We start from the raw sequence: 26,342 nt of genomic DNA, 5'->3' as shown, positions 1-26,342 counted from the left end.
ATTTCCCGAGTTTCTTCATGTGTATGAACCACCCTGTTCATCTCAGTAGAACAAAGATGCATCTGGGGTCATTCATCTTACACAAGCGCGGTCACACATACAAGCAGGGTGAGCGAAGACCCCGCCAGGGTGGCTCCAGCGCCCTGGGCCTCTGTAGGTAATTGCAGCGGCAGGAATGGCACAGAGCAGGGTCTCTATGATCCTCTGCAGACGGGTAAAGGAGAGCCCTGGAGCCCTTGGTGGCTTTTTCAGGCTTTTATTGAGCTTTTTACAAGGCAGGGGTGTCGGGAGGGTCACAGGCCTCCCAGCCTCCAGGGAGTCTTCACTCTTTCTGGGCTCTCTGGCATTCTCCTGTGCTCTCTAGTCTGCTGGTTCTCCTCTCATTCCTGTTCTTCTACTTTTTGTCTCCTGGTTTCCCTGATGCCACCTTTATAAGACCAGCCTCAGCCCAGGAGTGCGCACCTAGGCAGGCCCACACCCCACCCCAGGTGCCCGCCATCAGGCACGCATGTAGGACGCAGGGATCCATCATGAATGCTAATGGTGGGAGGGCGGAAAAGCCTGGTACTTTTTCACTTACCCTACAGTCATGTACCCGAAGACGCTTTACACGTGATTATGGACATGCCCGCGGCCGGGGAACGAACCGGCGCTGCAGATGCTGCGGGCAGCCTCACAGCCCAGCGCTCAACCGCTGCGCCACCAGGGGAGGCCCTGTCTGCTTTATTCTTTGGACTCAAATAACCTCCATTTCGGGGACATGCTCGTGTCCACAGCTGCACACCTACCTTCAGGCTGGCATGGTGGGAAGGCAGGAAAGGGCAGATGGGCGTGGTGTGGGCAGAGTGTAGAGAGTGACCCTTTTCTGGGGCAAGAATGGGATGCTGAGCCCCCCAGAAGCACTGCCCCGCACACAGTGCTGGGGGTGGGGGAGAAGGAAACCACGCCTCAGCCAGAGGGTCTGCACCGGCCGCCGGTGAGATTCCCGTGCGGTGGGCCGGGCCCGGGGCCTCAGCTGTCTCGTGAGCTGAAGAATGAGACCACCTGCTCACGGCGTTGTTTTGAGGACTCAAAGGAAGAGCTACAGCTTCGGAGACAGAGAATGTGGGGTGCTGCTGCTTGTACACTTAGTGACTGGAGGTGAGGGGTCAGGCGTTGAGTGTATTCACTTGCAGCCTGTGCTGGATCCCGAGTGGGGACAGACGCGGGGCAGACGGCGGGTAACTGTTCCCCAGAGTTGCTCCTCTTCAGTAGGAAGCAACTTCCATGGCATCTGGTCCAAACTTAACCTGACAGAAATATTTAACATTTCTTGAGCACCTACTATGTGACAGGAACTGCGTTAATCCTGTTACATCTGCTCCCTTTAACCTCTTAACTATAGTATTTTACAGACCAGGAAACTGAGGTTTAGGGAGAGCAGCAACTGGCTCGAGGCTATACTGGTCAAACAGCTCCCTGGGAGCCTGGGACTCTGGTTTTCTGTGGATAAAGATTGTTCTCTTACCCTCCACAGCATGGCATCCCGGCTTCCCCGCAGGTGGCCTGGTTAGGAACTAGAGGGCTGAGGTATATGTCTCTGAGGCCCTGAACCGCTGTCATCACTGCTGTCATCACGTACCAGGTCAAGCGTGCCCAGGCGGCCCACTCAGTTCACCTTGCACAGCTTTCAACTGTCCCGGCAGGGGTGACCATGGGGAGGACATCAGGTTGGAATCATTTTGGAGGGAGCCCAGAAAGTGTGTCTACTGAACGCCTACTGGGACTCTGAAGCCCCTTGAGGCCTAAGGCCAGTCATTCAGGGGAAACTGCTTTGAGCTGGAGAAGGAAGTATCAAGAGGCCCTGACCTGGAGACCCAGTCACCGTGGAGGCAGCCATGGTCACCATTTTTATTCTCCCATTTGCCAGAAAGGCACCTCCTGCCACAGGGTTATTCTAGGGGTCAACTTGCATCCTCAGTGCTGAGATTCCACTTACAATTTTATCAGCTAAAGATTTATTTCTCTACAGGCATTCATTTTGTTTGGGAAAAGTAGGTTAAGTGTTTATTTTTTAAAGATTCATTTTTTTTTAATTTATGCATACAAGAACTGGGGTGTAGGCCAGAGGGATGGGGCGGGTGGTGAGAGGATTCACCAGAGACAGAGTGGGGAACAGAACAGGTGGATCTACTGAAACACACTGCTGAGGGGAGCAGCGGGAGACAGGAGAGGTCTGCTGCGCCATGTGGGTCATCTCCCTGGCTGGGGATTGAATTCACCCTGAGTGGCTGTGGGTAGCTTCATAGTGCTGAGATTTAACCCCTAGCGCCACCAGGGAGACCCAAGGAAGAAGAAAATGTCTGGCCCCAAAGCTGCAATACACACAATAAAGGGTGTAACCAGCCTGCCAGGAGGGGTTCAATTTGGACCCATTTCCTCGACGCTGGTGACACGAAGTAACTATAGCAGCTTCCTCTTGTGGCTCTTCGGGCCAGGCCTACTCTTCCACTCAGGGCCAGGGAGACAGAGAGGGCAGAGCCGCTGGGCAGCTGCATGCCTGCGCCCACCTCTTCACCTCGCCCAGCCTCGGGATCTGAACTGAAATGAGACGACTGTACTCGACTGAGCAGGGTGATCGTTACAGTCCCAGGATAAGAAGGATCATCTTCCAGCGCTTCTGTGCGCAGTGAACAGTGAGACTCGAGCCTGTCAACTACCTGAGACCAGGTTTCTTCTTCTATGTCACGTTCTCTCTCTAATCTTTCGCTGGATCTGCCGTCCTACTCACCTGTCTACCTGTCTTACGGATCTAGCCCTTCCTTCCTTCCACCCACCCACCCGCCGATCCACTCCCTTCGGTAGGGACACACGATTTACTCTCCTAGCAAATTCCAAGTCTATAATACAGAACTATCCACTATAGTCATCACAAACCTTAGCGCCTCAGGATCTGTGGGCTCATTTTATAACTGAAATTACCCGCTGACACCTTCCTATGTCCATCTCCCTCCCGCAGCCCCCCACCCCCAGCAACCACCATTCTAATGGGACTGATTTTTGCTTCCAGACCCCACACATAAAGTGAGGTCATACAGTTTTCTTTTGTGGGGCCTATTAAAATGCAGATTAAGGTTCATTTGGTCTGGGGGACACAAGAGCCACTGGCCCTGCAGGCCTGGGGCCCGCACGCTGAGGCGCAGGGAGCTTGGCCCTGGCGCTGATCTTTAATGAGATTCTGGGACTCTGAGTGTTTCAGCCGTCACCTGCTACTGCGGGTGTACAGGTAATTTAAGTCGCTGGGGGAGAGGCTCTCGTGGACAGCATCTCAAGGGTAAAGCAGGATACTGACTTCCAAGGGCCTCCAAGAAATACCAGGAACTCTTAAGTCACAGACTTCTTGTTTGATTTATTTTTATTTTCAGCATTTCCCTGCAGGCATACAGGAAATATTCAGGGAGAAACAAAGTGAAGGAAAGAAAGAACTCCCACTTCCTAGGAGACCCCAGCCTGCAGACATGCACTGGTTTCAACGCAGACGAAGGACCCCCATCAGGCTCTGCACAGAGCAGGTGGCAGAAGTGGGGTCCTCAGGCCATGTGGGCACCCCCAGAGTGGTGTAGCCTTTGCAGGCCGCACCCCACTTCTGCTTTTATCCTCCCATTCTCCTCCCAAACAGCAATATGGATCCGTATCACATTGGGTTTCCATGAGCAGCGTTTCAGTTTTCCCTTATAAACTGAATCATGGGTTCCCATCTGCCACCTGTCCAAGAGGTCAAGGTCACGTCCTTCCCGGTGCTATATCCACAGACGCAGCACACACGCACCTGCAGAAGGACGCCAGGCAGATCAATGGTGTTCCCAGGACACCCCGGCGAGCCTCCCTGCAATCTCGAGCTCCTGGAGCAGGCTGCAGCACTCGGGGAAGTGGGGGCGCCTTTAGATGGACACAGTCGGGGACCTTCTCCCCAGCCACTCAGAAGGGAACCTTATGATGTTGAACTCAATCTCAAATTTGGGGATGTGTTTGTTCCCACAGAGGCATCACTACCTTAAAGCTGGCATCGTGGGGAAAACGGGGATGGGTACAGGGAAAGAGTCTGAAATGCAGATGCCATGGTGTGGGCAGAGTGGAGGGTGACCCCATTTTCTGGGAAAAGGATGGATTCCGAGGCCCCAGGAAGCCTCAGAACCTTATGAAGACTTGGGGAATTCTGTTACAGTTGACGTGACTCAACAACAAAATCAGAACATCTACCGTATCAGTAAGCAACGGGCTTGTCTTTTTTAGGGTGCCGCTGGTGACAGCGTAAATGAGCTTCTTCTGTTTCAGTCCCTGGACACACGACAGCTCTGTTCCAGGCACCGCATGGAGACACGCAGAGACATTCCCGGGCCCTGCCCTCACGAAGCTGACAATCTAGAGAGTAGAGAGCTTACAACATGAGGGGAACCAGCAAGTCCAAGCGGCCTGTGGGAGCCCTGGGAGGACGACCCGACAAGAGTAGCAGATGGGACAGGGACAGTGTCTCTGCAGGAGGTGCCAGGAGACAGGACAGGGAGGATCTGGATGCGCCAAGACAGAGGGAGAGGCTGTTTCACGGGAAAGGACAGGACAATTATGTCAGAAGTTTGGGGTTAAGGCCAGTCAGCAGAAGCGCAGACTCCCGGAGAAGTGGAGGGAGGGTTCAGGGCTGGTTGGAGCCCCCTGGTTGGGGCTAATGACCTGCGCTTGACCTTTTGGTGGTGGAGAGACAATTAAAGGTATTGAGGTGCTGAGTGTAGATTTTGTGGAAGATTAACTGACAGAACTTTGAAGCACTGAGCGAGGAAGTATTTTAAGTATTGGGCTGAGTGATGGACTGAGAGATTTTAAGGTCTTTCTAAACAAAGTCTGTGATTCTAAAATGAAAGACCAGGGGCGAAATCAGGAAATGGTTGCAATAATCCATGGCAAGGGGAAGAAAGGATGGTGGGTTTTTAAAGTAGCGAATTGATAGGATTCTTTACAGCACACTGACTCCCTCAAGAAAGAGAAAACCCAGGAATGAAGAGGCAGCTGGGCCACACTGTCTTGGTCTCACGATCCTCACCCATGGGGTGGTGGACCCCTCGGTTTCCTCCTCCTCAGGAGGCGGGACATGTGTCAAATATGCAGGTAGGCCCCAATTCTACTCGAACCAGCCCTGGGCTGCTGGGTCTGAGCCTCAGCAGCAGACAACTGAAAAGGAGGGAGGAGGCTTGAACAGGACTTTGGAATCACAGGTCACATGGCCCAGGTCGTCAAGAGGAAGCAGCCTGAACCACTCCCTCCTCTTGAAAGCCAAGGGAAGATTCTGAATCAAGAGCCCTCATAGCTGACTGACCACAAACTGTGGGAACTGCTGAACAGAACGTCAGGAAACCACTCTGAAGCCCAAAGAAAACAAATTGAAAAAACAGCTCTACATGTTTACTCCCCATTAGAGATAATTAGTCTAATACACTTGCTGTTGTCTTTTTTAACCCAATTCCAGTTTGTGGCATCATTTTGGGAGAATCCTTATTGTAGGAAAAAAAGATGAGATGGGACACTGAAAATAATACACACGGGTTACAGGCAAGCCTAATAAATGAACAAAGTAATTATAATAATTTCCAGAACATCTTTACGGTAGTGCTAAGATAATTGGTTTATATTTATAACTAAAATGACCTTTCGCACATCTCTGAAAGCTTAGTGATGTTTCACTCCATAAATAAAGAAGGCGTGCATATTCTACCACCCCGAAATCCAATTCTGGTGTTTTCAATCTGACAAGTCAAACAGGGCCAGGAGCTACTATTACTGCAGTCAACAACAATAAAAAAAAAAAAAAAAACTTCCATAGACTCGGAATAAACTGCCATAAGCAGACTTAATGCAACTGAACAGACACTTTGGTGGTAAACTAACATTTAATAAGCTCCTACCAAAAGCCAGGACCAGCCTCTGGGTGGTGGTGGGGGCGAGAGAAGGGCGACAAACGAGGCCCAGGCTGGTCCCAAGATGTTGACATCCACCTCCTGCGCAGAAGGCGGGTCTCGGTGGAGCTGAGCACAGATCAGAGAGACGGGAGGTGCCTTGACAGACTGAGCTCTTCGCCAGCTGTGGGAACCACCATGTGGGGCTGGGGGTTGCTCTTACTGGGTCATGGGAGTCAAGTTCGCAGAGTTTGGCAGAGAGAGGAGTGACATTTCGCTGGAACATTTAAATTTAAAGGGTTTAAAGCGACCAGACTCACAACTACAATTTGGATTATAAAAGGCTGCAGCTTTGTATCAGTTAGGAATGAAGCCAAGGAGCTGAGTTGTCAGGGGGAGGTCAGATGCCAGGGGTTTTCTTGACTCATTTATTGGCAAGGGACGAAGACTCTCCCAGGCCAAGTCATACAGAAGTAAATGGTCTGCCCCAAAGTTGTCAACTGTATATAAAGAAAAGCTGAGAAAGCAACACCCCCACCCCCCCAACGTCAATGTAGAGTGCACCGTGTGGTAAGGAAGCAGGTGATTTTAAGCTGTATATGTGTTTATTTATGTTTCTGCTTATATTGTCAACTTTCTCAAGACAGTTTTCTTATTAAGTCTGTTTTCTGGTTTACATTTCCAATTATTTATTTCTTAACTTTTTCTTCTTATATAGTTCATTTTGCTGACTGCAAAAAAATACATACACATACTTTTTTACAACAGTGCAAAATTATTATAAAAACCCATGTACTCATCCCGCAAAGAAACCTGTTAACACGTGGATGTATTTCCTTCTCGATGTTCGCTTCATGCATACACAAGGCACATATATATTACTTTTATAGACAGAAATGACATAAATGCTAGATAAAATAGAAAGAGCCTTTTCTGTGCCCAACTCTCTTTAAAAAATAAATATCTCAGTGACAGTAAAACATCAGTGATATTTGACTTCGTGGAACCCGAGCACCAGGAAACCCCCTCTGTGATCTGGACCCACGGTGTGGGTTCTGATTCCCTGGGGGCCAGGGCAGCATCGCGGACGCATGGCAGTTACAGTGGCTGATTAAAAGGCACTTTTATAGGGAAAAAGATGCTCTCTCACGAGGGACTTCTCAGTGACCAGCCCACGGACCACCCTCCCTCGGCTCTGCACGTGGCATTTGGTGCTGCTTAAACACAACCATGACTTGGGGCGGCGCCTCACTGGAGGGGCGGAGTAGCCAGGCTGCTGGGCCGATGGGAGTGAGCCGGGGGCTTTCCGCCTGAGGCTTCCCACCTGAGGTGTTACTCAAGCTCTGCTGGTCAAACATTCTAGAATGGCAGAGCGACCAAAGGACTGAGCAAGTGTGCTGGCAACAGCACCTGGACATGGGGCGCAGGGCTCAGGCAAAGGTGACCAGGACAGACACAGCCACTCCTGGAGTGTCACCGAGGCCTCAAGCCAAGACTGCAGCCCTGGGCCTCACTTCCTACCAGTAGAGGGTGAGGTGCAGGCAAGTGTGGGCCTGGTCTGGCAGAGGGTGGACAGGAGTCTGGTGCAGGTCACAGTTTTTAGAGCCAAAACCAGCAGGGGCTCCACTGGGTCAGCAGGGAGAGAAAGGGGGGGGGGGGAGCTGGTCCCTGTTTGGGGGAGCTGGTCCCTGTCTGGGGGATCTGGTTTCTGTCTGTGGGAGCAAACAAGGCCAGAAGGCTGTGCCCCGCAGTCGGCAGCCTGCTTTGCAAACAAGACAAGCTGCCATGTATTCAGCTTCCCGGGGCCACAGAGCACAGGCCTGGCAGGTGGGGTGCCCTGCTTTTGTTTCAATGAAATGGGAATTTGGGGGTCAACCACATGGGCAGCCACCTCACCACCAGGCCATGCTCGCCAGGGCCCCGGCTCCTCACTGGCTGTCGAATCTGTGCAGTCGCTGTCTCCTCATCTCTTCCTCCGGGGAGAGCCGGAACCCATAGGGCGGGGGGCTGCTCCTGGTGTTTCCTGTAGTGAGAACACAAGGAGAATCAAAGCTTGTCCATCACTCTGGCATTTGCAGTGTACTGTGTCCTAGAAACCTGGGGGGACAGTGGCTTGAGTGTCACCTTTATTTTAGCATGAAACAGAAATCTAACAAGTGCAATTCGACTTCAGCTGTCAACCAGGAGTGTCAACATCAAGCAAATATTTTTAGAACCATCCTGTCCGTGAGCCAACTGGATGCACCTCGAAGCTTCTGAACAATGTCCCCTCTTTCTTCTTCCACTGCTCCATAATTTGCATCATTTAACTCCACGAGAGCGTAGTTTGCTTTTGTTTGTTTTTGTTTTTATGCACAGGACTCACTTGTAAGCTGATTTCTCTCCATCACCTTCTTGGCCTCCCTCCCACCCCCCAGCCCTCTGCCTCCTGACCCTCCTCTGACTGGAGTCCTGCTTGAATCATCACTGGCCGGGGTCTCTGGGGGCTGCAAACAGACCAAAAATAGAATTTGTGATGATACAAGCCTTTCAGCTGCTCTATAAACACACTCTCCCAGGCATAGTGAGCAGTAATGAAGGAAGGAAAGGACAGAACTTGACCTCAAGGAATGAGCAACCTACGTCTACTGACAGCACCCACGTTCTCCACCAGGCAGCCACGTGGGGTATCACCGGCAGCTAGGGTAAGTTTTTAAGCCACAAATCTGATTTTAAGGCTGTGGACCTTTCCATTCCTGCGCCTCTGCTAACCTGTGGGCTCGCGCTGAAGGCCCTCTTCCATCATCTGCATCCCCAAAGGGCTTACTCAGCTTCCAGGGCCCCAAATAGCCCGGCCTCTGAGCACCCCATGGAGGGGGCTCCCCTGCTGTCACCCTGCAGCCCGCAGTCCCTCCTCTTGGTGCTCTGCACGCACCAGCCACCGCATCCTGCCAGAAGGGCTGCATTTGTCCTCTCTTCTCCCTCCCCCGGGCACCCCCAGCACTACAACAGCAGGGAGCAGCTCTGGATCTGCTCTCTCCCCAGCACCTGGGACAGCTCTGGACACGCAGGAGCTGTTCTGCAAGGCAGGGGCTTCACGAATGACCCGCACCTGCCGGGGATCCTTGGGTGTGCGATACAGCCCACTAGCCCACAGAGACTCTGGCATGACACCGGGGTCCGAGCACTCTGGCAGCACTGGCCTCACAGGGAAGGGTGGGTAGGCCGAGGGGTGGAGCCAGGAGGAAAGTCAAGGGAAGGGCTACTCCTGCTTGTTCCAGGCGGCACCTTTACAGCTGCATCCACATGACAGACTTTGGTGGGCAGATGTCCGAGAAGCAGCGTGACGCAAGCTCACCACTGGCTCTGCAGTTGTCCGACAGGGAGAATGAAAGGCAGTCAGAAGGTGACTTCCTTTTTATGGCTAGTGCTCACCTGTGTCGGGTCTCCTTTCCTGAGACCCAGGAGAACCCCAAGGAGCCCTTCCTGACTAGGACACCCCAAAGTGAGCTGGCCAGGAAGCCCTGTCCTCACTCCTGCAGGGTGAACTCTCACGCAGTGTTTTTGTTTGATACAGTGAAATGTGTCCATTTATCAACTTTCATTAAAAACGATGTTCAGACACACTGTAGGCTTGTAAGACTTTGACCATAAAGATTTTATGAATACTTGGGAGATCTGAAAGTGTTGCTGGCTGTGGTTTTTGCCACATGCGCTAGGAAAGGAATGCTCATTGTTCAAAGTGGTGAATGCTTTGAAGTTACAGAGAAACTTGTGAATTTATGGCTTAAAATTGCTTCAGACGATGAGATTCAGATCCTGCTTGTCTTTTATAGTTTTTGCGAACAAGGCTGTCTTCACTGCACTTCTGAGCGCAGGCCAGCTGGGCGGGGTGAGGCTAGGACTAGCTGTGGGCAGAGTCCGAAGCAAGTTAGACGTGGCAGGTTGACTCCAGGCCATGGGACACGGGACACGAAAAGAGCTCAGTTTCCAAAGGGAATCACCACGTACAAAAGAAAAAGCCGAGAATGACTGTTTGACAAGGGGAATTCAGGATAGGATTAGGAGAGGCTCTCAGGAAGAGCAGCCAGCGCAGATGCTCCCTGGAGCCAGTCACAGGGCCCTGAGGAGGCAGCAGAGCCAACAGAAGGAGCCACAACCACGCGCTGAAGGAGAACACACAGCGGCCTGGAGAACCCCCTCCATGAACCCACACCCCAAGCACAGACTTGGACCTTTCTTTAAGATATTGGCACAAGTGGGCATTTATCTGCCTTAAATTCAAATAAGAGGATGATTAAAAAAAGACAAAGGAAACAACAAAAACAAAAGAACAACAATCAATCGCTTAGCCGGTCTTTGGCAGGTGCCCTACTTCAATTAACTTTACTTCCAATTTGGCAATTAAAGAGGTTCAGAGAGTGTTCGGGACACACCTCAGGCCACAGAGCTACAAAGAGAGGCAGCCAAGACTTAACCCAGGTCTTCTGACAAGGCCCTGGTTCCCGTCCCGTCACCCACCACCGTCACTTCTTACACAGCAAACACGCTACTCCCCTTTCACCAGCCCCTACCATCTTGCCAAAACCCACAGTGCCCTTTTTCAAGTGGCGAGGTGGGGAGCTCACTGCTATGTTAAAACAGAAAAAGAAGACCCAGCCTGTGTCCCCGACCTTACGGATCCTGCTGTTGCCACAGACCTGACGACAGAGTTCCCACAGGGGCCCCTTAAGCCCCATGGCTGTCGGAGTGGCCTGGCTTTCTCCACAGAAGTCCTTGGGTGTAACAACACGACAACCACAGCAACCACAGGGCCTTTTGAAGCCTTCCAATGCTGTGTTTCTGAGAATGTCAAAGCCTCCACGCTGGCTGAAGAACAACTCTGGTGCTTCATTTCCGGTTCTGAACATGACGCTGGTCTTAATCTTAGAAGTTCATTTTTGTAAAGAAAATCTCTGTAAATTAATCTCTGATACTTCAGAGACAAGAACACATGCCAATGGCAGGTGTGAGGCTGCGGGTCAGGCCTCGCTGGGACAGGCTCCCTGCCGTTGCACCCAGGTCGCCTCGGCTCTGTCTTCCAATGCCTCACCTTCTCCCTCATTTTCTCGACCTTCTCTATACGGTGCACCTGTGTCATGTGACCTGGTACTTCTCCCCATCACTGCAAAGACAGTGGAGTGCACAGCTGAGACCTTTTCTCCGTGACTTAAATCAGGCAATGAACACTTCCAGGCCCGAGGAAAAGGCCCTGCTCGGATGAACGTGGGGCAGAATATGAGTATTTATGAGCCCTGTCTCTGTGTTCCTGGAAATAGAGGTCAGCCCTCAATTTTACTCAAAGAACCAGTGCACGTGCTTCAGAAAACCCCAGGAACAGCGCCCAGTTTAAGACAACTTAGCTCAATGATAGTACAAGTAGTGAGATCATAAGATTTATCGATTCATGGTTTTTGATGAAAGAATGTTCAGTTCTCCATCCTTATGTATAATGCAGTAACCTCTGCATTTTACATCTAAGGGAGGAGAAGCAATTTCATCTTGATAAGAATTGCTAAAAAGAACACCAGGAGGGGATGGCCATTTTCCCTCCTGTTCAGCTTCTCTGTAATGAGTGTGGTTTAATTTGCTGGTATTCATAAGCCCGTGGCCTGACGAGCGCGCTAGACCAGTCAATCACACGAAAGTGAAGTCTCGGGGTGGGGCACCTTTCTCTTACATTAGGAAGTTAAAGGGCAATCACTTTAAGTAAAATTCTTTTTTAAAAAGACCAGGAAACCTCTAAATAAATCACCAGGGTTCTCTGGGATTTCTGCTGTCAAGTGAGGGCTGCAGCAAGGGGACCCACATTCTCTCTGCCAAGAATGTCACTTTATTACAAGCCATGAGTCACAGGCTTCCAAAATGCCTTCTGTAAAGGAGGGTTGCTAAGTCAGTTGCAGACAAAGACCAAAAGGACCTACGAAAAACCCTCGATTTTCTCAGCAAGACCTTTTCTGGAAAGGGGAAGGGCAGTAAGACCCCTTTTCTTTCTTTTTTTAAAGATTTATTTATTTATGCATACAAGAACTGGGGTACAGGCCAGAGGTGAGGGGGGGTGAGAGGATTCACCAGAGACAGAGTGGGGAACAGAACAGGCAGATCGACTGAAATACACTGCTTAGGGGAGCAGTGGCAAGTCAGGAGAGGTCTGCTGTGCCATGCAGGTCAGCTCCCTGGCCGGGGATGGAACCTGTGCTGCAGTGGCTGCACTTAGCTTCATAGATTGCGTCTTAACCCCTTGCACCACCAGGGAGGCCCCCAAGACCCCTTTTGTTTATGAGAACTAATAATGCCTGTCTGCCGGTCTGGCTATCCATCGTTTTAAAAATAGCTGGAAACTCACCTAAAACTTCACTACATTCCCACAAATGGGCGTTTCATTGTGGTTTACAGGAAAGGTAACACTTAGATGTGACAAGAGTGAGAAAATGTCATGTTTCTTCTTGACCCATCAAGTCAGCGACCCTGGGCATGTCGTGGGTCTGAAACAGTATCTGGAATCTCAAGTTGGGGGGCTTCAGGATGGAGATGCACCGCGTCGCTGCCAGCTGTGCTCCTGTCCCCACCGCGGGACCTTTCATCACCACCTGACTTTAAATCCACAGGTTCAAATCCAGTTAGTGATTCATGTCACCTAAAATACGGGATCCACCATGCCAGGTCTACTGCTTCGTATAGTAGAAATGAGTTCTGGTCTGACCTCCAGAGCAGAGAGAAAACCCAGGGCCGGCAAGGTAGGTTGTGAGCAATGGCTGCAGCCCACGCCACTCATGCTCCCCTTGAAAAAAAGTACACAGTCTGTTTAATTTTCATGACCTTAACATATAGGACCACCCAGATGAAAACACAGCCTGCTTCCTGCACCCCCACCTGCCTCTTCCACTCGCCACCTCTCATACCCACCACTAGCTGCCCTGGCCTCTAACAGTGAGATTCGTTCTATCAGTTTTTGCCCCCAAATGGGTTCAAGCAGGATGTACCCTTTGTGGCTGGTTTCATTTTACACTATATGTGTGAGACTCACACACTATCATGAGCAAATTTTATTCTACTGATCTCTCCAAGTGGAATTTCCTTGTTCATTCTACAGAGGAATTGAGGCTGTATACATGAGATCAGACAATGCTAGGAAAAGCAGGAAAACCCCTCAGAATACAAAAATCCCGCCGTGTTATCAGAAGCTCCAGGGGGCAGCTGCTGCCCGGCCCCACTGATGCTTCTGGCGGGGACGTCACACCTGCCACAGACAGGGCCGTCGCGGGGCACCGCGAGGCAGCTCTGTGCCGCTGCTCGTGGGGCTCGACTCCGTGGAAGCAGGCCGCGTGGGCCCCACACGTGCTCCCTGCTCCTCTCCCACTCCTCCAGCCCTAGACCCTGACAGCTCTCGGCCCTGACCTTCCTCTGTCCAGACAGACAGAGGAGTCCCCACGGCCTCTCTGCCTTAGATTTCCTGACAAGTTCAGGTGGGGCCTGATGGCCCCTCAGCCAAGTCCCACTGCCAAACTCCTACTGACTCTTGATCTTGGGGATGTCTTTTAGTAGGTTTTACTTTTATTATTAAAAGGAGGTGGGGAGAGAGAGAAATGGCTGAGAGAGCATTTCAGTTACAATACACTGAGCTCAACAAAATAAAAATCTCCTCCTCCTAAAACACGCCGGTGCTGGCCCTGCTGCTGAAGGCTTGCTGTGCTCTTCATGCCCAAGGGGCCTTCAGCGGCCCAGACCTCACGGGCAACAGTCGCCATGGCAGCAGCTAAGGGGCCATGAAGGCAGGAGTCAGCGCGGGATCCCCACCCCTCAACAGCTCCATGGGAGTGGTATGGGCGAAGACAGTCTTTGGGGTACAGTGACCAGAGAGCTGCCCAGCACAGCAGTGGTCCTCAGGTGTAGATACACCTCCTAGCTGAGGACCCCTTAAAAACTCAGGTCACCAGACCCCACCAGCAGGGGCCCCTGGGCAGGACATGACGGCTGAGCTCGGGAAGCGGCGCCACTTCAACGGGCACCTAGAACTTCTGCAGCAAATCGCTGAGAACCGCTGGAGGAGAAGCGGCTGCTTCACCAGCCATGGGCCTGCCTCCAGCGGCCACCGGCATCTGGACAAGTCCCGGCTCCACCCTGGGCCCAGGCTCCTCTGGGACTGCACGTTTCACAGCCTGCACAGAGGTGCTCGGTCCCAGCACCACTGGATGGGCCAGTGCGGACAGGCCATGCCAGCACCCTGCCTCCTGGACTGCCTGGACCTGGCAGCTGTGCCGAGGTGAGGCTGAGTCAGCCCGTCCGGCCTGGCTTCCGACAGCTGGCTGGTTGCTGGCCGGGCTGGGCTCCCTGGCACATTCCTCTAACTCACGGAGTTGAACTCACTGCCCCTTTCTTCTGACATGTTAGTTTTCAATCAGCTTTTTATCTGGGAATCATTTGAGATTTACAGAGAAGCTACAAAGACAATACAGATAATCTGATTCCCCTAAGTTAAAAGTCTGCATTAACAAGGCGTGTTTGTCAACACGAAGAAACCATCTGTAAGGATGGGCTGCCTTACTATGAACCGAGTTCCAGAGCCCCTCTGGGCTTCACCCCTTTATCATGCTTCAAGAGCCAACGCAGGAGCCAACATAGACTGAGCTGTTTTATCTCAGCCCCTTCTGGCCTGGGGAAGTCTCTCAGGCTTTCCATGCTTCTTCCAACTGTGAGAACCTGGAGGCGCGCCGGGCAGCAGTCCGAAGAACGTCCCTGGATTTCGTTGGTCTGATGTCTTTCCTTGTGATCAGACTGGGGCGGAACGCTAGGGGAGGAAGCCAGAGGGAGGCGCCCTCCGCCTCGTCCTATCAGGTGTCCCTACCACAACGGGACTTGTCACGGGCGCTGCTGGCCTGGAGTGCTTGGCTAAGTACTGCTTGCCAGGCTCCCCCTCCTTCCAACCTTTTTGATGAGTTCCCATGGGGGGGAACAACACTTTGACTCTTACCCCCAAGAGTTCCCAGGGTGAACTGGAGTGCCCCAAGCCAGCTTTGTCACGTTCTCAGCTTGGGGACAAGTGAGATACGGTACTTCATTCTGTCCTTCGCTGGACCCCAGGCCCCTGAATTCCAAGTGAAGTGCTCGCTGCACTGGCGTGCACGCGGGAATCCCCAGGACAGCTGTGGGAGAGTTTCTGGTGTTTTCAACCTGCTCCATCCTACACTGCTTTGCACAATGCTGAGCCACAGCTCAGGTTTTTCTTTCAAACGAAAATATCTACCCTTCGGCTTCACTCCAGCTTTCACACTTGCCAGCAGGTGGAAGCAGAGGCCCGCGACTCGGAATCTGCTGCAGAAAAACTAGGACAAATTCCAGTCAACAAAGCAATCCGCATCGTAAGCAGAATTAGGGTTATTTTGAAACAGATGGGCTCTACAGAAGCTGCTGCATTGAATATTACGGAGTTGTTTATTGTCTGGGGATGGCCTGAAACCTGGGGCTCATTTGCTAGCATCTAGCAGTTTCTATGTCATATCACATTTCTCCCAGCGCAAAGGAGACCCACAGGCCCTGGGAGAGCTGTAGATTTAGTGATAGATCTGGATGTGGACACGGATATTTTATCTAGTTCTACACTGCTCTTGCCATTGTGCACGCCGCTTGCACGAAGAGTGCTTTTACAGGAATGATCTGTATCACTCTGGCTCCGGATTAGAAGAGATGAGAAGAAACAAGCTGTGGCAATAAGACATTCCTAGATACCATAACAGCAAAAAGGATTTCTTTCAAACTTCATCAAAGGACTCTATTTACTGGTTCACATTCCACTCAAAGCCCCGCTCACTTGCCCTCACTCCTTCCTTCTGCCCCATCTTGCACTAGCCCAGCAGGAGAGGGGAACTAAGGGAGGTGGACAGTTAAGGACACTGAGAACGTGGTTTGACTCAGGGACATCCCTGTCCTGGCAGGGGGACCAGGACGTGTAAGGGTTGTATCCCTGAGTTCCAGAGCTCCACACAGGCCGCCAGCACCAGTGGTCCCTCCTGGAGAATGTCTTTAATTCCTGAGCCCATGATCCGGGGCGCTTAGCTGCTGCCATCCTGGTCAGCCAGGCTCAGAGGCCAAGAAGGCATCTCTAAAGTTGACAGCTTGGAGGTTGTTCTGGGGGGTCTCTGCTGCAGCCGAGGGACACCCACAGGCCTGCTGGTGGGTTCACAGCTGCCTGAGACCACAGCTCCCGCCCTCCCAGGGGTGAGAGGCCAATGTACAGCCTCCCTCTGTCACAAGCTGGGTAGGACCCTGCTCAGACACCGCAAAGTTCCCAGCATGACGGCGTCTGCCTGGGCTCACATCCCCCATGCAGACAGAGGTACAGAGAAGCATATTTGACAACATTTAGAGCAGTGGCGTTTTACTCTTTTTGACTTAAGTTTCAACCCAGAGACAGCTCATCCAAACCTGTAAGCAAAGAGCTGAGATGTTTTCACTGACTCCTGAAATCACATGCCATCTGAAATTAGCCAGTATCTCCCTTATGAAACTCAATCTTTTGAAAATACCTATTAAGCTTTGGGCATGGAAAACATCACTCCGAGCAATCGAGGACTGAAGAAAGACGGACAGCTAGCTGTGAGGGAATGCTGATCAAGTCCAGTCGCAAACGGCCAGCTGAGTGGGCACCACCAGCCAGGAGAAATGAGGCTGTGGCCTGTGGGCAAGGCCAGGGGCGGCTGGCCCCTGGCTGGGAGGCTGGGGCACTTGGAGAAATACCGGGTCCTGCCCGTCAGCACAGCACAGCCCTGGGTTCTGTACAAGCAGGTCTTTTATCACCTTTCCCAGCAGCTGGAAGCTCCAGTAGTTTCCCAGCTTGTGCTACGCTCCGCCTGGAGTCAGGGATCTTAAGACACCGATGCAACCCAGGGCCCCTGCGGAGCATACCGGGTACAGTGCGGGAACCGCGCAGGGCAGTGTGCAGGCTGCCGCATTAGAGAGGATGAGGCAGGCCCAGGCTGCTCAACCCATGCTGGGAACGAAGTGACTAGCCTCCGCATCTCTGCATGGGCCGCGAGGTGGCAGGCGGCCAGCCAGGACAATGGGGCTGGAGGGCACAGGGGCAAATGCAGAGCGCTGCTGACAGGTAGGCATTCTCCAAGCCCAGGACCCACCTACTAATCAAATCCTATGCCTATGAGGGTAAGATCGGGTCAGGGAGGCTTTAGGATATAACTCAAGTTTGTTTCGTCTGTTTCCTCTGCCACATTCAGGAAGCCTGCCTGGGCTCTGGGTTCCTGCAGGCAGCCAGAACTTTGCAGAGCTAGGGAGAGGCCGGGATATGAGACGTCTTAGGTACAGCCAAGCTGGACGCTATCTTAAGGACTGTTAAAATGCAAGTTATTTCTACTTTTCAAACCCCAGAAGCCTGATGAGAGCATGACTCCAAGTCCAAGACACGCCCTCCGTGCATAACTAAGGGCTGTCCCTGACCTGGGAACCAGTTCCTAGTTCTCAGAGCTGAGAGGGACAGGGCGGCTCAGAGCCTTCAAGACACCAGAAGCCACTGGGCCTCCTCCTCACACAGAGGCACGGTCATGGCCAGGGAGACAGGTGCACAGAGCAGCGGGGGTGCAGGGAACCCCCAGCCTGACCCCACCCCAGATAATCAGGCAGCGGGAGCAGGAAGCGAGGTACCTGCTCACAGGTCAGGAGAGAAAGCGGTGAGACTGAGTGTCACAAGCAGCCCTGAGGGACAGCTGTGCCTCTGAAGGGCAACTGCTGGTGGCTCTGACCGGGGTGGGGGTCGGAGGGGGGGGCTCCTTCCTCCACAGAGGCTGGGTAGCTGAGACGGTGAGGACAGTACGGCCTGGCACCCACCCAAGGGGAGGAGTGGGGCGCAGCCAGGTGGAGATGGTGGACAGCAGTGCCGTTGCTCCTAGCACCCAGGAGCTGAGCCTCCCAGGGGGTCAAAGCTTGGGCCCCCGGTGAAGCTGTGGGGGTCTGAGTGCTCCCCCCCAGCGCGGGCCCTCACCTGGGATGGCTTCTGGGCAGTGGGACTGAACCTCACCCTAGGCCTCAGTGCTGCTCTTCATGTGTGTGGTTAGGCCTGGGTAACTAATTCCCCAAATCCTGGTCTTGTGCTGCATTAGAGAGGGTTTGTGCGTGCGTGTGCATGTGCTTGGGCATGCGCACATGGACGTGTGTGAAGGTAGACACACATACACACAGAGGCCCGGGGCTGAATCGTGTCTGATAAATCAGCCCTCCCAGCTCACGGAGACTCGCCTCAGACTGCTTCACACCCTTGAAAGTGCCTCTCACTGCTTCAGACTGACCTAGAACTGCTGAGAAATGATTCTAAAAAGGCCTGTGCTATAGAGAAAATTCGTTAACAACAAAAATGCATTCTTTTTCCACATCTGTTCATAATTTCTAATAAAACAGAACAAAAAGATCTCAGAGGTAAATTTTGTGAACTTGAAGTCAGGAACCTGATTTAGAGGAGGGGAGGAAATACCTGAGTGTGCGGTGCAGACAAGAGGCGGGGACTGAGGCCTGGGGTAGTTTGGGGAGGGCAGCTCCACAGACCTGGCCCTGGTCAGAAAGGAGATGCCGGGTGGGGCTCGGCCCAGAGGCGAGGGAGCCTGAGGGGTGGCGGAGACGAGCCCAGAGAGGGTAGATGTCTCCCCTGCACTGCACAGCGGAGAGGGCAGAGCCAGGCCCTGGCCTCCTTTTCCTCATTTAGTCACTTCATCCTACACAGTCCAGACCTCCCTCGTCAAACCTGGAGCGGACGGACGTTGGTGTTTCACGAAGTGCCTTCTGCGGCGTGGCTCTGGTGGGCAGTGGAAGGGTCAGTACTGGAGCCAGACAGACCTGGGTTGGAATCCTGCTCTGCCCCCTATTCTGTGTCTAAGACAACCTCCTCTACTCATTCCCTGAACCTTAATTTTCTTGTCTGTGAGATGCACAAAGCTTCTTCATGGATGTGCTTTGAGATGAATGAATGAATGAATGAATGGGCCAGTGCCTGTGCCCAAAGCAGTCAAGGCCAACTGGCACCCATCGTTACGCTAATAACCGCCCTCCAGGAGAGCGTCCCCTCCAAACATCCAGATGTCAAACACGCTGACCAGGAGTTGTCCTAGACACCTTGCTCTTCCCCCAGCCCATCGCCAAACGGTCATTTCAACCTGAACAATCCCTAACCCACCCAGCCCTGTTCACCTCCGCTGCCAACCCCTGCATGGACCACCTGCTCCGTGGGCCTGGACCCCACGCCATCTCCCAGAATTCATTCTCATGCTCCCCAACCAGCACCACACAGCAGCAGGAGAGTTTTCCAGAAACAACACATTGCATCAACTTCAGCCTCTGCCTTATGCCCTCCTGGGGCTTCCTTTCATTTAACAACAAAGCAAGTTTGCGCCCAGCCTGGCCAGCCTGCCTGCCTTCAACTCCCCTCCCGGTCCTCCTGGTTCTCCGTCCTGGGCCCTCAGCTCAGACATGGCCTCGGGGAGCAACTGCACCCTCCCGGTCAGAGCGCTCACCCCTCCCGCCCCCTTCTTCTTGGCACAGGTGTCCCAGCAGCGATTCTGCACGTCTGATTCTACACGGTTTCAGAAATGAGCATCCTCACTTGGGGGGCGGGGAAGAGGGGAGCAAGACTGGTGTTCAATTTCTCGCCCCCAGGGTGAACACTAAACGGAGTGGGGGGCCATGAACGAGAGGAGGACGGGCTTGCGGGAAAGGCTGTCCCTGCACAGACGGCCAGACGGAGGCCTGAGGAAGGTGAGGTTTCCCGGGTCTACAGCTGGCGGGGACACAACCTGTGGCGGGGCGCTGGGGGGCTCTAGCCCTGCTCTTCATGACCCCTGCTGCTTTGCACCCACGTCTCTCCATTCACCACTAGACAACCCTTAGCAGGACGCTTCCTTCACTTCACCCAGTGGCTCAGCACAACTCAGTGCTTTGTTTTTTGTTTTTGTTTTATGTTTTTAATAGGAAACTATGAGGGTACAGCAGGGGCTGTGATTGGTACAGCAAGAAACTGCAAGATACAGTGGCTATTTTGGGTTTAAAGGCACACGTGAGTGTGACCAAGTGCGACCCCGTTTCCAGACCTGCTTCTGTGGCCTGAAGAGGGCGGCTGAGGGCGACCGCTGGGCTGGGGCCTGCGTTGTGCTCAGACCCCGCCTCTCAGGTGGAAGAGATCAGGGCAGTGAGCGCAGGGAGGGCACCACACCAGCCTGACCCATCCAAGGGGGACGCACTTCTGAGAGTCACGTGTAGCTTCACATGCTAGAGAAAAAGGAATTTATAAAACATGCCCTCTTTGATGTGGTGAACTCCTTTAAAACCGCATTGTTCAAATTTATGTTAAAATGCAAACCCTTCATGTTTACAATGGTACTTTTGGAGGAAGGCGATATAAAAGCACGACTGTTAAATTTCAAAGACTTGAGACTTATAACCTCAGAACAATAGGGCCTTCCCAGCGCGAATTTATGAGCTGTTAAACCTCAAAAGCTTTCCTCAATTAGCAGTGAAGGCTCTTGACATATTTGCAGCCTGATATCGGGGCTGCTCTTTATATAATTTGGGGTGTACTGCTTTTATCAGAACTTTTCCTTACTTTCACTGACCTGGGACGACAACCATTGTGCTGCTGGCGCTGCGCGTTTGATCCTGCTAATTACGCAGCGGGGCCGGGACGCATTTCACGGTCCCCCCTCGCTCCCCGGGCACACAACAAATTACACATAATGCACTGCATTGTCATTGTTGACTGGTGGAGCTGGATCGCTTTCCAGCATAAAATACCAACATCCAAGTCGTTTTATTATAGAAAGCCATAAGGGATTCTTTCAGATTATAAACATCTGAAGACAGAACATTCTCATGAATTCCAGCGGCTATTCTGGACCCGCGGTGGGGGAGGCTGACAGGCCGAGCAGATATATTTCATATTCGTGTTTACAGGGAAGAGCAGAGGCAGAGCACAGTGGGGCGAGCCAGCTGCGGGTACCGCCGTCCAACTGGGACACCAGAAAGGCAGGTTCTGTGGACAGTGCCCGGCCTCTCTGGGCCTCACCTCGCCACTCTGAAAACCAAGGCACAGACGCAAACGCTGCAAAGGTGGCTCTTCCGGGAAGACGGGCACCTTCACCCCTTTCCGGACTTATCAGCATGCCAGGAAGTTGTATTGCCACCAAACAAGGGCCTCTCCCCACTGTCCACTGCCCGGCTCGACTGGGCCTCTAGGAAAAGGTGTCACCTCTTTAGGGGCAGGGATGAGAAAATGAAGCCACATGCTTTATGTATTTGATGCCACTAGGTGGGGAGGCACCCCCAGGTGGGGAGACAACCCCAAGGCGAGCTTTCCTTGCCCAAGGGCCCCAGGCCAGCTCCTCCTGACCCAGGCTGGCCTCTGTGCCTGCAGTACTTAGGAGTGAGACCAAAGCAACTTCCCCTCAACCCCCAGATCAGGAGACAGCAAATTGATTTCTCTCCCTACCCTCCACGAAGAATGTTCCAGAGGAGGTTGAGGTGAGTACAGTATCCCCCAGCCACACATTCTGCACCCCTGTGTGAGCCCCCTGCACAGGGGGAATCAGGGGCAAGGTTGGGGTGAAGGCTCACACACCTTGGAAGTTCGCAGCAACCCTATGTGTGAGACATTGTCCCCAGAGGTGGCGGCTGCTGGTCAAAGTGGCTGAAGCAAAAGCCTGCTTTGGGCTTGGCTGGTCTCTCCCTGGGCGTCTTGGTTTCTGTCTACTGTTGTTTCGGTTTTAGGGTTTCAGTTTGGGGGCAGGGGGTGTGTAGCTCCAAGATCCAAGTGCCAGATGGTGCAGAGAAGGGGACAGCCTGGGTCCCAGGCGGGGCTGGGCAGCACTGTCCCTGCAGCTGTGCCTGGGGTCTAGGGGGGGCCAGGTCATCCCTGTTCCAGCCCACGCTGACTCCAAGCAGAACACAGGGACCTGCGATCTGACGCCACTGCTCTGCTGGTGGGGGTGGGAGACGGATGCTCGCATTGGGTGGAGGGTAAATGGAAGCTATCAGGTGTTTTCTTGCCCCTGCAATTAGTATCTATGATGGACACCTGTGGTCTTACAGGCATGATGATGGTGGACACCTGGAGCACGGTGTGGGCGTGCGTGAGCAGGCACACCTGAGCCTAGAGACTGAGCACATAAGAGCAGCAGAGGCCTGAGCGGGGGAATGCAGTAGAGACCAGCAAAGAGACCAGGAGAGAATGCCAGAAAGCCCAGGAGTGAAGATTTGCCGGGGGCTAGAAGGCCTGCCAGCCTCCTGGCACCCCAACCCCCTGCCCGCCAGCCTCCTGACCCCTCAGCCCTTCCTACCTGCCCTGAACCTGGTTGCTGCACTACAAATAGTGTAGAAAGATCATTAAAAGCCTGAAAAAGCCACCTAGGGCTGCAGGGCATCTCCTCTACCCGTTTGCCTGATTTGATAAGAAAATCTGCTCCATGCCTTGCTGGTCCTGCACTGAGGCTACTGCCATGAGCCCTCTTGTGTTCTCACTGTTGCTCAGACCTAGAATCAGACTCAGCTGGGCTCAGCTGCCTGCTGTGGCCCAAGAGAGCACCCCTGGGGAAGGACAGGTCAGCCCCCGCTTTCCAGCAGCCATGACAGATCTTGCCCTTGTGGACGATGTCTTTTCTATTTTCTAACTGATAATGTAGTTTCTAGAAGCATAACCACAGTTTTCACAGGCCAGTATACAGGGAAATGTTAGGGGCTGATGCGTAGATGGTTGTGCAGCCACCCCAGGCCAGATGGGTTCATTGTCGATTCTTACAGAGGGAAAGAGGATTTTAGAACCCTCGGTATCACTTCACAGGCCTTTACTGCCGAGTCAGGAGATAGGCCGGCCGGCAGGAGGCAGCAACTGAGCCCCCAGCCTCAGAGTGATGCGCTGCCCTCTAACACCAGCGCTGAGGAGGCCCTTTCATTCCTCCGCCCCGGGCCCAGGTGTCCGTATTCACACATGCCCCATGCCCAGGCCCCTCAACCCCGGGCGTCGTGCGGGTGACGTGACCCAAGAGGAGAGCAGAGGCTAGTGGCAGGAAGGTGAAAAAAGCCTGAAATAACTCCATTTTCACAATGTGGGAAACTTGAGCCTAACAGATGCACAAGGGTGTCTTCTCTCTGTAGGAGGAAAGCACAGCCGCGCCCCTGCACACTGGACTGCCCCACACAGGCCCAGGCACCCAAGCGCCCGCCCAGGCCGCCACAATCTACACAGCGCTTCCTGGAATCTACACAGGGCAGGCCTGGTTACTGCGTGGGAAATGAAAAAGGGCCAGAAAAATGGGGGGCCTTCCGCAGGGATATCTCTTCTGAAGTAGACAAGCTGTTCCTGAGTTAGGACCTCAAGGGCATCGATTCCACAAGTTTTCCACAAGGTTCTGTCGAAAGGGTTTCTCTTGATTCTCTTTTATCATCCTGCCACATCAACCCTTGGGAGACTTGACAAGAGCGAGAGCCGGAGACTGTATGTGGGAAATGGAGCTGTTGACAAAAGGGAACGAATAGCTGGTGGCTTAAAAACACGACTTCCTCCACCACCCAGGGACTCCGCTCTGCTCGCCCGCCACTGCACTTGTGCACAATGCGGCGGGGCAAAGGCCCGACTGCAGGTGTAGACCCACGCGCGGCACCGGTGCAGTGGATCTGGGCCTCCTCTGGGCCCCGGAGCACAGCCTGGAAGAGACGCACGGGCTGGAAAAGAAACAACAGCAACCTCAGTAAAGGGAGAGGAGGGCGTGTGGGGGAGGCTGAGCCTTAAGTGGTGCAGCCGGCGCCTTGAAGGAGCAAAGATGGTGCTCCAGTGCCACGATGCCCCGAGCTCCAGCGAGGGCCTCAGCTCCCGGGGCAGCAAATGTCCACCGGCCCCCAGGAAAGGCCGGGTGCTTCAGAGCATCCAGTGCCCGGAGATCCTTACGCAAGTCACTTCCAGGGGTAATCACTTGCCCTTTCCAGCCAAGCTGGAGAATGAAATACCATCTGTCTTCTGGACATCTTCATTTACAGGACAAGAGCCCCTGCAGACGCCACCATCTTGCTGACTTGGGAGGTGGGACTCCAAGTCACAGCACCCACACCAGCGTGCGGTCAAGTCCTCCTTCAGCTTCCGCTCTCCCACCCTGTCCGCAGAACTGCCGCTGACGGAGGCCAGCGTTAGGTCTGGTATGTGGGGGGCAGGTGGACATGGTTTCAAACCCAGCTCTTGACAATCTTCAGTTAATGAGAAATCTCTTCTTTCTCCGACTCACAGCAGCCAGCAGTGGGTGTGTGTCCACACCGGACTCATCAGCTGATGCAATTCCCTCCCAATTACGGACCAAAGGAAGCTGCCTTATCAGTAACAGCCCAGGGGAGACGTAGCTAATTTTCTCATTTTCATCTCGCTAACCTCTCCATTTTGGTTTAGAATTTGAAATTCCCAATTCTACAAAAATTTCTGAGACTGTCTTTAATTTTAGCAACTTGCTTCTCCCCCTTTGCTTAATATAACCCACAGATTGAAAACATATTGCACGTCAGACACAATTCTAGGCTGAGGAGATGTAAGGATGTGAGGTGGTTTCTTCTCTTGAATAGTCCAATTAAACCTACAGTGAATATAAGTACATGCTTTAAATAAGTGCATATATTCATGTCCATGAGACCTGGACAATAAAATCTGTATTAAACACATATGGTTTTTTAAAGCCAGTTAGGCCTTCGAGGTTACCTAGACACCCCCTTGTCTTATAGATGCTGAAACAGATAAGAAAGGCTAAGCAATTTACCCAAGGTCCTCCAGTTAGTGAGGAAAACCCTCCTGGGTTTTTCTCATTCTCATAGGACTGTGATGGGCCACTGACTCCATGCATGGAACATGTATGCTCCAGTAACAAGGAGTCAAGCACAGGGGTTCAGCCCAGGGGCTCAGCCCACCGAAGGGCTGGTCAGTCCTGCCCGTATAAGGCATGGCCCTCCATTACAGCAGCGGCATCTCTGTGAAGTCAGGTAGCAAACACTCAAACATGCACTTGGCAGGCAGTTAACCTTCCATCTAAAAATTGCGTCCCTCAACTGACTTCTCCTGCCACCTGGTTCAACTTGAGCAAATGGCCCAGCTACTTTCAAACCAGATGGAAGACCTTTATCTGACGCTTAGGACTTTGAGTGTTTGGCAGGGAAGGGTGGCAATCCTAGCTGTTTACTTAAATCGCTACGCCTAAGGCTGCATAAAAGGGGTCCTGGGTGAGGAATACACTGGCCTGTCTGTCAAGGCCTGAGACTAGGTACATCGCGAGTGGGGTACGGCTCTGAGGCACTTGGGCCTCCTCTCCCCGCCCTCAGGCCCAGCACAGGAGTAGCCACCAGCTGCCAACTGACCTGTGTGACCTTAATGGCACGCTCAGGAATGGGGGCTAGGAGGAAAAGCAACATACAGTCCTTTTATTTGGTGACCCCATAGTTGCTTTAAGGCCCACAGAAACGCAGGAGGAACACAGTCAGCCACAGTTCGTCAGCTAATGAAGCAGGCCCAGGTTTTTTTCATTTGGTTATCACTCCATATAACAAGACACAACAATAAGAAGAGGAGCATTTCTAGTGCTTTTAGATAACTGACTCCTGATCTAACCTAGCTTCAGAGAAGGTAGCAACTCAAGTAGAAAATATCAGGAAAGTTCTTGCTGAAGGACAGGTGGAGTGCCCGAGGGGGACAGTTTTTGGAGACTCTCCTAGAACCAAGCAGCCTGGGCCTAGAAAGCACTGTCTTCAAGTAGGGCTACGTTTGGGTAAATGGCAAAGCATAAGGAAGGAGAGTGGAAAGGGGGGTGTGAGAACATCACTGTAGGGCACACAGCAGCAGGGCGCTCAGTGTCGCGGTGGATTCAGGCTGATGGGTAAAGAGAACCTTGGGGCCCTCAGCAGATCTCAGAGGCTGCTGTGCTGAAGGTGGGCAGGAATGGCACAGAGCAGGATCTCTACGATCCTAGCAGACAGGGTAAAGGAGGAGAGAGTTCTGGAGCCCTCAGTGGCTTTTCAGGGTTTTATGGGGATTTATCAGGTACACAGCAAGCTGGGGGGCTGGGGGGCCAGGAGGCTGGCAGGCCTCCCAGCCCCCAGCAAGTCTTCACTTTATCTGGGCTCTCCAGTGATCTCTTCTGGCCTTGTTTCTCTGCTCTCTCGTGGTTCTCTCTCTGGTAGTTCTGCTTCTGCTGGTGTCCCCATGACACTGCCCTTAAAAGCCCAGTCTTAAGCCAGGTGAATCCTATCTACATTTGCCCACGCCCTATTACTCCAGGTGCCCGCCATCAGGCACGCATTCAGGACCACAGGGTTCCGTCATCTATCCTAATGACAGGAGGGCAGAAAAGCCTGATACTTTTTACCCTACCCTACATAGGGGACCACACACAG

General features: G+C 52.8%; 1 protein-coding gene across 9 annotated transcripts in view; it reads right to left on the bottom strand.

Moving 5' to 3' along the window:
• Positions 1–6,512: 6,512 nt before the first annotated feature.
• RHBDD1 (rhomboid domain containing 1) overlaps positions 6,513–26,342 on the bottom strand; it is a 120,856-nt gene continuing 101,026 nt past the window's right edge. For 8 of the 9 annotated variants that reach the window (XM_054700120.1, XM_054700116.1, XM_054700114.1 and 5 more), the window contains one exon: positions 6,513–7,947. In XM_054700120.1, the coding sequence (XP_054556095.1) occupies positions 7,853–7,947 (95 nt within the window). In that variant the 3' untranslated portion in view covers positions 6,513–7,852. The remainder of the gene's footprint in view (positions 7,948–26,342) is intronic. The other variant, XM_054700112.1, reaches the window with a different exon arrangement.

Source organism: Talpa occidentalis, unplaced genomic scaffold (assembly GCF_014898055.3).
Source record: "Talpa occidentalis isolate TD23 unplaced genomic scaffold, MPIMG_talOcc4v2.1 talOcc4.3, whole genome shotgun sequence".
NCBI lineage: Eukaryota > Metazoa > Chordata > Mammalia > Eulipotyphla > Talpidae > Talpa > Talpa occidentalis.
The sequence above is the reverse complement of the archived record's forward strand: the minus strand, read 5'-3'. Positions and strand labels throughout refer to the sequence as shown.